The following is a 14,242-nucleotide window of genomic DNA, read 5'->3' on the forward strand; positions in this document are numbered from 1 at the left end:
TTGCTTAAGTTTGACAGTGTCTTTGCAATGTTACTTACATTATCTAGAAATTATATGCACAAAATGAAGCACCCCTTCTCTCTGTTCAAGAGAAATTTGCTGTAAAAGAAGTTGATGAGATGCTTGATAGACCTCCTAGTGTCCTCTTCAACTCAGGTATTTTGTCAGTATCTTTCTTTGTATTCATCATTTAAACTCAAATGGAAATTCCCAGGACATGGGAATACCACAAACATAGCTAAAAATGAAATTAAAAGTATGTCTTAAGCTTATGGCTCTTTAAGTAAATCTTAGCAGCCTATGACAAAATCATAACTGAACACACACTTCAGGAGCTAGGCCTGCATTTTGGCTGTAGAAGCATTATGTGGGAAATCATGAATTTCCAGAGCAGCTCTAAGGTAAACAAACCAGAAAAAGAGTCTGGGCTAGAATCCATTTTGCCAAAAAAAATTATTTCACCAGAAGACATGATCCAACAGTGCATTCTCTGAGAATGCCATATTGGACAGACACAAGCTGGCACAGATTAAAACACACTCCAGACAACAGCTTGCTCTAGTTGCCAGATAATAATCAGATCAGGTGGCAGAAGCCTGTGCGAGACAGGCAGAATAGTGCTTCAGACTGGTGAAATCAGAAAGGAGCATTAGGGCAGAAGAAGAGTTTTGAAAACACATTTCCTTTTAAAGAGTAAACCAAAAAGCCCACCCCACTTACACAACAAAGAAATATTTAAGAAACACACAATCATATGAAAATCCTCTTGCTGAGTCAAATGGAATGCAGTGCAATTTCTAAGAGCCCATGAAACAGTAATTGAAACCCTTTATGGAAGTCTGTTACAATGCAGCCTTTAATTAAACAGGCATGGATACTATTTGCATGAATCTGGTCTCATTCAAATTCATATAAAAGGAAGAAATTAGAAGTGAGCAGGCAACTGTGGCACTGTTTTGGCCAAACACGTGAATGCTTGTTTTCTGAACTAGGAAAAAACAAAGTTTATCCAGAATGACCTCAAACTCTCTTTTAATCTCAGAATTTTTCAAAAATTAATTTGCAATCACTTTATTGTCTTCCATGATTTAGGATTACATTCACACACAAAAGAAAAAAAAAGAGCATTAAGAAAAATTGAGTAGAATCTGTCAGTTTCAAACAGTACCTGGCAGAAGTGACAGGGCAGGATGAGACACGTGTTCAGATCAAAAAGGACATACATGAAAACTCCTGGTGTCATTATTATCTCTATATTATCATAGTGTTCAGGCACCCAAACAAGTTCAGATGTCCAATGTGCAATGTGATTGTGGGAAACATACTCTGTGTGTGTGTGTGTGTGTCTGTGTTAAAGAACTAAGACAACAGAGTTCAAAAGATAGTACACAGGTTCTCAATTAACAACAAAAAAATAATAGAAGACATGAAGCTCCACCATTTCTCTTTTGAAAGCACTATGCCTGATTACCAAGGTGGGTTGGTTTTGGTTTTATTTTTTGTTTAAACTTTACCTTGCCAAAGGGCGTCTGGCTCTGTTAACAGCCTCAAGGTCTGCATAGCGGAGATCTAGTTGGCAGCCCACCAGAATGACAGGTGTGCGAGGACAGAAGTGCTTGATTTCTTGATACCACATTGTTTTCACGTGATTCAGTGAATTAGGATTAGCAATTGAAAAGCACAGAACAACTACATCAGACCTAGAAAGGCAACAGGAAAATATCCAATTAAAACCTGACAAATAGGTGTTTCTGCTGCAGCTTAACCTATTTTCATCCCTCCATTCTAAAGCACTCCACTCTGTACTTTGAAAAATGCACTGACACCCGGATGTCAGAATACATGTTTTTCATGCAGCGGTTTGATAGAAGCTCCACATCTGGCCACAGAAGCATGGGAACACAAAGCCACACACCTAGGAAGCGCTGCCCCTCCCTCCATGCCAAGATGATCCCTGCAGGTACAAACAGAGCACTGAGAAGAGAGGTAGGGGTTGCCACTCTCTGCTTTTACACTACAGTTATTCACAGGCTGTCATTGCTCAAGAAATAGTTCTGCTGACTGGACATCTAAACTACAATTCAAAGATCACTGGTGCTTAGGAATCGGACAGGAGTTACTCAAAACTTTAGAACAGCTACACAGGCAAACACAGATCCCTTCTGAGCTTCTCATGGAGAAGTATCTTTACTGCACCATTTTAGGTACTGGGGTGCTCTTCTTTGCAATGCACTTTGCACAGCACTTCTCTAACATCTTTAATAAATAACCTGTTGGAAGGGCAAATTATTGCAGACTGACCACTTCTACAATATTAGCAAAAATAAGCATTACAATACAAATAAGGTCAGCAAAGTGTAGTGATTTAATTCAGAGGAAGTATGACATTATTTGCAGGCTTTTAGAGGTTTTAAGGATACAAAAAGTACTTCACTAAATAAACTTGCTTTATCATTTGTTAGTATGAGAATTAAAGTTGACAGTTCATCCAGTAAACCCCCCCATAACTCTTGTCAGGGCTAGCTCCCTAAAGCAGAGTAGTACTTGAATATTTGTCTCAGGGCATTCCTAATTTGAGGCAATTTCATGATTTATAAATTGGGATGGGATGCTACAATGCAGTTCCAAGCTCTTAGGCCTCTCATGGGAGAAGATAAAAGAAAGAAAAGAAAACAAGTTAAATTGAAATTCTTACAAAAAAACTAAGAGGGAAGGACATTTCAAGGCAGCAGCTTATTGCTGCAGAATTGCCAGCCGGATAAACTCAGCAACACCATGTCTAGCTCACATCTATTATTCTTTAATTTAGCACAAATCTGTTGTGTCTGCAGTTTGTGTAATGTATAGAGCAGCAGCAGTGAATCCTAACATTCACCTCTTAAATAATGAAATACCTCCATGGTACTGCTGCTTTCTACATTTCACAGAGGGCAGAGACATATCCAGCAAGACTGTTTCTAAAGATAGCTTCATGCAGTGCAGGTACTGCTGTGAGCATAAAATTTAATGCAAGAGAAATGATCCCGCTCCAAGTTTGTATCTTATATAAACTGCAACATATCTGTAATACCTAGAAAGAAGGCTTTTTCAAACTGGAGTTATCTACTAAATCATGACGTGGTAAGTAGCTAACACACTGGTCTTGCACATAACTGAGGCAAACATCCTTTAAACTCAAACTTGCTTTATTCAAAGGTCATGTAAGAGCAAAACCTGGGCCCCAGCAGACATTCACTTAGCTCCCAGAAAGGAGAAACCAATGCACAGCTAAGATAAGAAAACCAATCGTGTTACACATATTGTAATCTGGTCAGTCATTTAATTCAGGATCATCAGGACAGGCAGAAAGGCAAGTGTTCCCTGGCTGGCTGCTCCCAACTAAGCATCTTAGAGAGACAGATTGTCTTGTGTCATTCAGAAATTAATACCTAAGCCAAGTAATTGCAGTCATGAGTATCCAACCCTCCTGACTCTACAAACCACAAGACACACATCACGTCTCTCAGAAAACCAAACAGAAACACAGCTCCTCCAGGGTTTCACAGGCAGGAGATGCAAACAGCTCCCCCAGGGCGCTGCTGAACATCAGTGCTGGGCTGGCTCCTCGGAAGCACCAGTGATGGTCTGTTTCCTTGGAAAGGACAGGCATAGACTGGACCCAAAATAGCCTTGGCATGCACTACAGCCCTTGCCAAGGAAGTCTCCCACTTTTGCCACAGAGATGCATGTGGTTCTTAGCAGTTAATCACCTCTAATCTTTCCTGGGCAACCATAAAACTGATCTGGGGAAAGCTGGTTTATATTTCTGTAACTCACAACACACATAACAATGCACTAAAAGGACATTTCCATCTTCCAAATGAAGTGAAAAACAGAATTAAGAGGTAAAGCATTTTGCATATTACTCAGCCTGTGTCAAAACCTAGATTTCCCCATATGAATATCCTGAGAATTCTGTACTGAACAGGGAGGGGGAAAAATGGTCCTCTGCCATAAACAGGAGAGATGGGAAATCACTGGGTAGTGAGAGAGTTCACACGCTGACCCAGTACCACAGCTGAATCCGCTAGCTCACAAAATACATCCACCTTATCATAATAAATTAAGTTTTCATCCAAGTCATAACCATGATTTGTACTATTAGTACAAACTGGAGACAGTAATATATAAAGATAATTAACTGTCTACATAGAACTGTGACTATTTGGAGAAAACTGTCCTTTGGAAACTTTAATTAAAATACCTACAATTCCTTTCCACGTCGAAAGGCTTTTACAACCTGCTAACACCTCAGCATAAAGTTTAGTTTGACATTTGTTCATAAATGCCAGAACCTGTCAAGTTAAAAGAATGCATTAATATTTCCTAAACATTAAAAATTTACCAGTGTTATTTTAAGATTCTCAGGGAACATAGAAAGATAGGATGAAAAAAAAATCTAATTTATTCCCATCTTTGTGTGATTTGATTACTTGAAGAATGAGAAAGGATGAATCAAGTTTACTTCTGCTTTCCTCTTTCTGCAGCAACACATTTAATAAATACATTCTGGTTTGTTTGTTGTTTTTCTTTCTAAAAAGAAATTTCATTATGATTCAAAGGACATTTCCATAGCCAACAGAAAGTTGTTTAGAACTTCTCCATCACATTCCTCCTAGAGCACCATCCAAATGACATGGGCAATACATAAGGTACTGTGTACATCACCTTTTGTTAAATACAACTAAAGCAAATGATTACAAATGATTACCCTTACTCAAATACTAATGCTTGATAGTGAAGTATCACAAGAAACAAAGAGAGCAATTGCAAATAATCTTATGTTACATGTTGGTAATGCATGACTGATTTATCTTCACATTCTGCTTTTTTAGGTTTATCAAAAGAAACTGCAAATCATATACTCTTACTGAAACAACTGAACATACTAATAATTTGTGTGACTTGCTACAGTGGGTGATCAACCTGAAACACCACATCAACAATATAAGAAAGCAGGTTTCTTTCTACTCACTGGGGCTCCAAGCAGGGGAGAAGACAATGTACATGTATGAAACTTGGCAGATGGAAAAGATGAGCAGATTCTCTCAGCTGTAGAGAACTCTCCACATCTTAAGCCCAGCTTGATCTAAACATAGCTATGGAGGCTTCTGTGGCCAAAGACCTAACCTTACCACCATTTCAAGCAACACATCTACCTGATGTAGGTACTACCTCAGTGCATTCATAGAATCACAGAATGTTAGGGGCTGAAAGGGACCTCCAGAGATCACCTATACAAGATCACACAGGAACTCATCCAGGCAGGTCTTGAATATCTCCAGAGAGACAGACTCCACAACCTCCCTGGGCAGCCCATTCCAGTGTTCTGTCACCCTTACAGTGAAATAATTCTTCCCCCTGTTTCCATGGAACTTCCTATGCCTCAATTTCCACCCATTGCCCCTTGTCCTGTCACTGGGCATCGCCAAGAAGAGCCTGGTTCCATCCTCTTGGCACTCACCCTTTACGTATTTGTAAACATGAAATCACCCCTTAGTCTCCTCTTCTCCAAGCTGAAGAGACCCAGTCCCTCAGTCTCTCCTCACAAGGAAGACAATCCACTCCCTTAATCATTTTCTTGGCTCCACACTGGATTCTTTCAATCAGTTGCCTCTCCTTCTTGAACTGAGCGGCCCAGAACTGGACACAATATTCCAGATATGGCCTCACCAGGGCAAAAAGGAGAGCAAGAAGAACCTCCCTCAACCTACTGACCACACCCCTTCTAATACAACCCAGGATACCCTTGGCCTTATTGGCTACAAGAGCACATCGCTGACTCATGGTCAACCTTCCCTCCACTAGGACCCCAAGGTCCTTTTCCTCTTCACTGCTCTCCAGCAGGTCAGTCCCCAGTTCAACAATATTTTCCCAAACTTGGATATTGCATAAGAACTTTTGATGGAAACAATTATCCCTTTTCAGAGTTCAGAGAAAGAAGGGGAACTCTAGACAGCCAAATCTCTGGCAGGAATCAGCACACTGTGTGCTCCCAGGGTGTGTTATGAACTGCATCAGATGTAAGGAGAGCAATCCAAGTCACTGCTGATAGGCAAGCAGTATAGCAGTGACAAAGACAAGACAACACTAAAATACCAACCTCCAGCTTTAGCAGTAGTCAAGCTACAGATTAACTATTGTAACCACCTGGAAGTTGCTCTGCAATCACTACAATTGAGAATCTTGTAGGGTGGGGGAGAAAAAGCAGTATATTACCTATGTAACAAGCTTTTCTGCTGGAGCGGTCAAAAGCAGGAGACAAGTTAATGTTTTCTAACTAGGGCTGTTTTGTGTAACATTGGGACAGATTCTGAAAGACTTGCTTGCTTACATGCTGTGTGTTCCAGAGCTGGTGTAACAAGCTGCACTGCAGATGCACCTACATATGACATCGCTGATCTACCTCTCAAGGAGAAATTCCTATGTATTTTTCATCTTCACTAATGCCCTTACAAGGAAACAGCAATATTAAATGATAGCTCACATATTCTATGGCAAGTGTGTTTTTATGTTTCATAGTCTGAATCTAGAGCTACAAACTGGCTGCAGATAAGCTAACACAACTTTACATCTCATTAAACGGGGTGCCTTCTGAAATGTACATGCTGCATTATCTAGGAAGAAGTTGTTCCATCTAGTTTATAATTCATAAGTTACTGAGAAAAACTGCTGCATGAAAGAATTGCTGGTCATGTGTAAGTGGCATCATGGAGTAATACTGTTAGATTCATAATGGGGAAGAAAAAGCTGTGAATAACACAGAATGTGAAAAGATGTGTCTCTTCTAGAAATCAATGCAGGGAATGGGAAAGAGGAAAAGGAGGAAGAGTGAATTGCATTGCTGTGCTACCTTCTCACCTGTCTAGAATTAGAAGTATGCATTTTGTTTGAGAGAGCTAAATAAGACACAAGAGTTAAACCTGACAGAATCGGTTTAAGGATAGACAAATTATATTTTGGTCTGTTGCACATATTTAATCAAATGAAACTTGCAAGAATAGACTTGAGAGGGAGAGGGGGAAAAAAGCCCCAAAAACCAAACCACCAAAACCAACAGCGGATTTCTCCTTCTAGAGTCTTTATTTCTCCCTATTTTCAGACAGAAGCTTTTCTCAGAAGTAAGGTTGAAGTAAAGGAGGCTATTAGGCTATCTTACAGAGCAAACAGTCTGGTAGAGGTACATGCAAATTGTTAGACTCTCTTGACTTTACCAGAACAGCTAACCCTTAGACATTTATTTAGCAATATGTAGTTGGTTTGCTTTTTCTCTTTCTTCCTTCATTATTTTTCCCTTCACATCTTCCATAATTTCCCCAAGGTCCCTCAGAGACCTGCACCACAGCTGAACTTGTCACACTGGAGACCAAGACCTGCACAGTCCTTCAACCACTTGGAAGACTGTGTAAGGCAGCAGCCTGACCGTAAATCCCAGTTCCCAAGGTCACAAAAACAGTAGGTTCAGGCAGGAGAAGGCCGTCTAAGAATTGTGAATCTCATTTATGGCTAAGCAAAAACCCTGATATATCTCCATGTCCATCTAGACACATTTTGAAGGGATTCACTCAGTTACACAACATTTTTCATGCATGCATCTTGCTGAGCTAAAAAAAATATTTAAAAATTGTGCAGATAAGCAAGGCTGACAATGGTTTACATGGACAGAGTTTTTAGTAAATGCAGTTGCAGCCATCACATGAAATGAGAAGAAATTCATTAAGTGACTGGTCAGCATAACAAAATGACCTGAAGACACAGAACTGATGTCACACACTCAAAACAGATGAGAAGCTAGGAAAACTAAAATGCAGGGGGTGCCTGGCATGTGAAGAACTGAAGATACCCAGCTAAGGCAGGGCAAGACCATGCAGTGCCCTGGATGTGAGCAAGAGAAGCAATTAGTTCTATACTTTACCGAGAGCAGTGAAGCTTCTTAAGTACTGCTGTAATGTGCGAAACTGTCAAAATGCCCTGAAATACATTCAGATGTTGTGGTGAGTAGCATGCAGATCTGTAACACCATCTTTAGTAGGAGACAGGAGTAATAAAAAGAAGATAAAGCTACATTTAAGAAAACTGCAAATTTCAAGACTGTGCTTCCAAAGTGGAAAAACTTTTCCCATACATTCCTTACAAAATACACAATTCTTAAAGGTTAGGCAGTTTTAAACCACTTCTATTTCCTCCAAGGTACTCATGGGAACACAGTGGTGCATTTACAGAGAGTGACCAAAAATGTTTTGATATCACAAAGAATGATTAAAATATTTCATTTCCATTGCAGAAATCTGTAAGAGCTACCCTTAGTGTACAAGTGCCTGACCAGTAATAGTGCTAAAAAGAATGGCAAAGTCATGTGGAACAAGCTAACACAAGGAAAACAATTTTACTGTTAAAGGACTGCTTACAGAAATCTGATTTTGACTCATCTTACTGCTGGCTATCAGAATTAAATTCACCCATAACTCTGCTTCAGTATTTACTATGAAAAAATCCATCTTAGTGCTACACACAGCTTTGCAGTTGAAACAGGATTCCTCTAAAGTACCCTAGCATGATTCTAGGCTAAATTTTGCCAGCAGTCTCAGTAAAACTCTCTTTGGAATCAGGTAGTTTGCAGTATACACATCTAACCTAACACACCGATACAGGCCTTTTTCCCTTCCCTGGAGCTGAGATCTCAGTTCCAGAATTTCTAACACAGGAACAAAAATTCTATTACAAAGAAAATTCCTGGAGTTAGTTAATTGAGACTAAAGCATTGAAATATTCTGCATATTTCTGAGACATAAGAAAATAAAATTAATGAGAAATATACTGAGAAACAACAGAGAAACAAGAAACACAGGGAAAGGTGGGCTTTTGGAGCTTATTTGCCATTATTGTAGGGATGGTATGGATGCAGCTCACAGATGAGAACAATATGCTGCCTCTACAAACTAACTTTGCAAACTAACCTTCAAAGGTGCTGCAAAAGAACAAATGACAGGAGAAATGAATCCTCTCTTTACTCCTGCCCCCATTCTCTGAAAAACCTGGGAACCAATGATCAATCAGAAAAACATTGAGCTTAAAAGAACATCATTTGAAGGAACATGTTTAGAAAAAAGAAACTATTTCAAGGAGAGGAGGAATGTAAGGACAGAAAGGTGGGGAGAAAAGACAAGAAAAAGGAAGATCCAAGCAAGGTCCCCAAATTCAGTAAGAGCATGATTCTGTATAAGTACTGGTATATAAGAACAGCCAGGAAGCCACAGGAAAAAGCAGCAGGTAAAAATCCAGAAGAAATGGAAGAATGATAGGGTTTGTTTTGTATCCAAAAGAAGTCACTATAAGAGTAACTTCTGAAGCCACAGAAGACATAAAACTGAACATTAACAGATGCTAGAAGCATCTTTTTCTCTGAGGAGAAAATACAGACTTCCATGTTTTCTGCTTTTTTGGGCTATCACTGAAACCAATCTCTCCTCTTCTTTTTTTATTAAAAAGTCCAGAAAATTTAACTGGCATTTAAAGTGATTTCACAAAGTTATTGCTAAGAACTCCATTTTACAATACTGTATTTTGTTGATGAGAGTGGTTTCCATATTCTGTTGTATGCATGAAGAAATCTAGACTGAGATCCTGAGACCCTCCGAGTAGAAAGCAGCTTAAAAAATCGACCTAGTACCTATTCAGATAAATAGTTCACTAAGATCTAGATTTTGATGGAAAGTCACTTTCCAGGTTTAGCATTTCTGAAATATTTTGATGTTGCACTGCAGCAGAGACCCCAAATGCCCTCTTTCTACCCAGCCAGAGACTTAGGCAAGCAAGTATAAAAGGAGTATTATGCAATACCATAAGTAACATTTGACACATTCTTTTTCACTCCAGTCAGGGAAGGCTTAAAGCACTGCAGGTCTATTCTTTATTATAGATAGATTATACACACAATCATAGAATCATAGAATTGTTAGCATTGGAAAGGACCTCAAGGATCATCTAGTTCAAACCCCCCTGCCATGGGCAGGGACACCTCACACTAGATCAGGTTGCTCAGATCTACATCCGGCCTGGCCTTAAAAACATGCAGGGATGGGGCTTCTACCACCTCCCCAGGCAACCTGTTCCAGTGTCTCACCACCCTCATGGTGAAAAACTACTTCCTAACATCCAACCTGAATCTAACCATTTCTTTTTTTCCCAATCCCCCTTAGTCCTATCATTACCTGACACCCTAAAAAGTCCCTCACCAGCTTTCTTGTAGGCCCCCTTCAGATATCAGAAGGCCACAAGGAAGGCTCCTCGGAGCCTTCTCTTCTCCAGACTGAACAGCCCCAACTCCCTCAGTCTGTCCTCATAGGAGAGGTGCTCCAGCCCTCTAATCATCCTCATGGCCCTTCTCTGGACACATTCCAGCACATCCTGATCCTTCCTGTAATAGGGGCTTCACAACTGAACACAGTACTCCAGGTGGGGTCTCACCAGAGCGGAGCAGAGGGGGAGAATCACCTGTCTTGGCCTGCTGGCTATGCTTATCTTGATGCAGCCCAGATTGTGATTGGCTTTCTGGGCTGCAAGTGCACACTGGTGGCTCATGTTGAGCTTCTCATCCACCAGCACCCCCAGGTCCTTTTCTTCAGGGCTGCTCTCAAGCCAATCACTGCTCAGCTTGTATCGGTACTTGGGATTGCCCTGACCCAGATGCATGACCTAGCATTTGGTCTTGTTGAACCTCACGAGGTTGTCGTGGACTTACTTCTCCAGCTTGTCAAGGTCCCTCTGGATGGCATCCCTTCCCTCCAGTGTGTCTGCTGCACCACACAGCTTGGTGTTGTCAGCAAACTTACCGAGGGTGCACTCAATGCCACTGTCCATGTAGCCAGCAAAGATGTTAAACAAGACTGGTCCCAGTACTGATGATCTCTAAACATTTTAAGAGGCTCTGTCAGCAGTCTCACAGCAAGGCTCATTCACATTTGTAAGCCATGAGGAAAAAGATACTTTGTGTCCATGCTGTATGAACAGATTTTGTTTGGTCTACAGCTCATATTTAAGTTGCAAGTAAACAAACTATCCTGGCTGAATTAGCTGACATACCACATCTATGGCATTTAGAACGAATACTTGATTGGGACTGAATTAACTCTTTGCAGACTTGCAGTCATGTTTACACATAGTAGAGCTGCACGTATAAACCAGGATACATAGGACACTAAATCAAGTTGTAGCCAAACATTTCAACCTGGAAGAAATAAAAAGGATATTAAAAAAAAAAGTAGAAGCCAGTCTTTTTCCCTCTTTGATTTTAGAATTGGTTTGAACATGATGACATGCTGACACTCATGCAAAACCAGTCTGGACAGAAGGATAGAGAATCCTGACAAGCTGAAATGTAAATTCAGATGTTTTCATGTCTTTATACACAGCTTTGTGTCTCCTGGGGAAACTGGTGTGTAATTACAACTTGAGCTTTCTATGAAGTTCGCACGTTATTTGCAGGCTTTGAGAATACAGTAACACTGCGGCCAATGAGGTGGCCAGGAGCAGGAAATCAATACACCAGTCATAACAAAGACATTGTCATTTCACAGCACTTGGGAGCATTTTGCATTAAAGCAAACCCAGTAGCACAGTATCAAGAAGCAACTGGCATCGCACAGAACCAAAGCTGAACTGATTAGGACACTTGCAAAACTGAAGCACACACTTAAGGAAAAACCCCAACACAACGCTATAAAACTGAAGCAAGCCCTCCTGCCAAGTCCCTCCAGCTACATAGCCACCTCCCCCACTTAAGCTGTCAGGCACTGTTTCCCAAAGCTCCCAGAGGACTGTGATTATTAAACTAAACACCATGCAGCAGAATATGAGCTGGCTCTCACTGTCCATACTTCCATTTTAAAGGATGGCAGTAGAAATAACTCTTCCATTCTCACATTCCTTTTGTCAGTCTCATTTCTTGTTTTGCAGAATCACAGACTCATCAGGGTTGGAAGAGACCCCAAGGATCACCTAGTTCCAACCCACCTGCCATGGGCAGGGACACCTTCCACTAGATCAGGTTGCCCAGAGCCATATCCAGCCTGGCCTTAAAAACATCCAGGGATGGGGCTTCTACCACCTCCCTGGGCAACCTGTTCCATGAAAAAGAAAGAATTAAGAAGGATTATCTTTGCTGCAAGGCCTATTAACTCTTCACCCTGTCATTCATAGCATAATCTATTTATGTAACATTTTGTGGAACTGTATGGAACAATCTTTTCCAATGAGCAGCAGGTGAATTAATGACCTGCAAGCTCTTCTTACCCCACATTTAGGACTATTAGTGGTTCTGGATGAGTGTTTCACTGAAATAAGCCTTCCCCTGCACAAGGGGCATACACATAAAAATTCCAAAGGCAGCAAAATGTGATATTATTATACGATCCTTCAGACAATTAAAACCACCGGGCACTTGCAGGTATAGCCTTGAGCAGCTTGCCATAAATATGCCTTTCACTGTACTGCAAGACTTGACTCAGCTATGAGGAGACTGCAGTTCAATCTACAGAGGTGATTTAAAATGAATTCTGTAAAACAAGAATATTCAATATAAAAATGTCTTTTTAAAGTACTAAAATAGATAAAGTAGTGAACAGCTGGGTTTTAATAAAACATAAACATCTTCCCAAACAAGGAAGAACGTAACCAGTGCCTACAAATAGGCCATTTTACAACTGGGCTTTTATTGATAAAATAGTTTCCTTAGAGTTTGCAGTTACTTCCTGCATTAACAGACTTGCAGAAAAACCACTAACAGAACAGCAGGTTTCCAGAACAGCCTGAAGTTAATCAGGGTATAGCAAACCTGATTCTACACAGGTTCAGTTCTGCTAACATCACAAATGAAGCACTGTGTTATATGCTTAATCCCACAAGCTCTGAAGTTATTCACATCCCCCTTGATGTTTGAAGGATTAGAATCTAAGTATGCTGTTTCCCTCCTCTCCCATCTCATCAGTAAACATGGGATCAGAGTTCAGAACATGCCTGATTTTGTTCTCCTAATCTCTAGTAATCTTCTCAGTGACACAGTATCTGTTGCAGAGTACCAGGAAGCTACACCAAAGAGGAACAGTTAGCGGAAACGCTAAGTTATATACATATTTAGCAAAGCAAGCTCCGCATTCTGCCAACAAGTAAACCAATAACTACTCATACATTCAAGTAGCTCTAAATATTAGGGTCAATACTACCTTAAACCTCCATCACTTACAAAGCTCATTCACAAATGGTACAGATTATGTAGCACAGCTGTATTGCTGCTTTAAGGTAATTCATGACTGTAAAAACACAGTAATGCAGTGCTGTATACAACGGAAAGTCTGTATAAACTGCCACACGGAGTTTTACACTGTGAAAATTTAACTGATGGATTCAACAAATAGAACCCTCTCCAGTGGTTCCAAGGGGCAGAGAACATGAAAGACTCAACCTTCAAAGACATTTGTTTCATTGAGAAGCACAGAGAGAAAGAAAACAGTAAGATGGTACATTTTGGGAACATGGAATCCAGAGCTGCAACAGACACTCTAACAAAGAACATTCCCACACATAAAAAATAAAAGTCTTTCTAAGGCAGTTTAATCATCTCCAGTAAGTGAAGCAAGTATGAAAAGGACACCAAAAGTTCAAGAAGGTGTAAAAACATGTGAGGATTGACTCACTCAAATGTCAGTTACAAAAATATATGTCCAAAATCCATCTTCAGCTCAGTATTTGTCCAATACAGGTAATCTGTTCTCTTTAGATGTGCATTCAAATACCTGTCACTTAGCTGTTCTGCTGTCTGTACTGCCACAAGACCAGATCTCATTACCATTAAACAAACCAGAAAGACTATCACTGGTTTTAGCCCTTGCTGAAATTATGCTGATGTTATATCATACATGCTGGGGAAAAAAACTTCAATTAATTTTAATTTGGTTTTAGAACTCAGAGATGCACCACAAGACTCGGGATATTTATAGAAGAAAAACCTTTCCTTTCCTCAGCTTAAAAGTACCAAAGAGGCTCACCTTTCATGAAACTGGCTCTGCTCTCACCATATAATTATTTCATTGGGTAACAGTGATGTTTCCCAGGATCTCTCCTTCTTAGTTTCTTGTTAGGCAATTACAGCATACACTGCTTATATGGACAGGGACTGACGATGTTCAGTTCTGTAAAACTACAATCT

At 40.2% G+C, this 14,242-nt stretch overlaps 1 protein-coding gene across 2 annotated transcripts in view; it reads right to left on the minus strand.

Moving 5' to 3' along the window:
• The window catches only part of RHOBTB1 (Rho related BTB domain containing 1), a 46,163-nt gene that overhangs the window by 9,424 nt on the left and 22,497 nt on the right, over positions 1–14,242 (minus strand). For both annotated transcript variants that reach the window (XM_054174728.1, XM_009906095.2), the window contains exon 4: positions 1,515–1,700. In XM_054174728.1, the coding sequence (XP_054030703.1) occupies positions 1,515–1,700 (186 nt within the window). The remainder of the gene's footprint in view (positions 1–1,514; positions 1,701–14,242) is intronic.

This window comes from Dryobates pubescens, chromosome 30 (genome assembly GCF_014839835.1).
Source record: "Dryobates pubescens isolate bDryPub1 chromosome 30, bDryPub1.pri, whole genome shotgun sequence".
In the NCBI taxonomy this organism is placed as follows: domain Eukaryota; kingdom Metazoa; phylum Chordata; class Aves; order Piciformes; family Picidae; genus Dryobates; species Dryobates pubescens.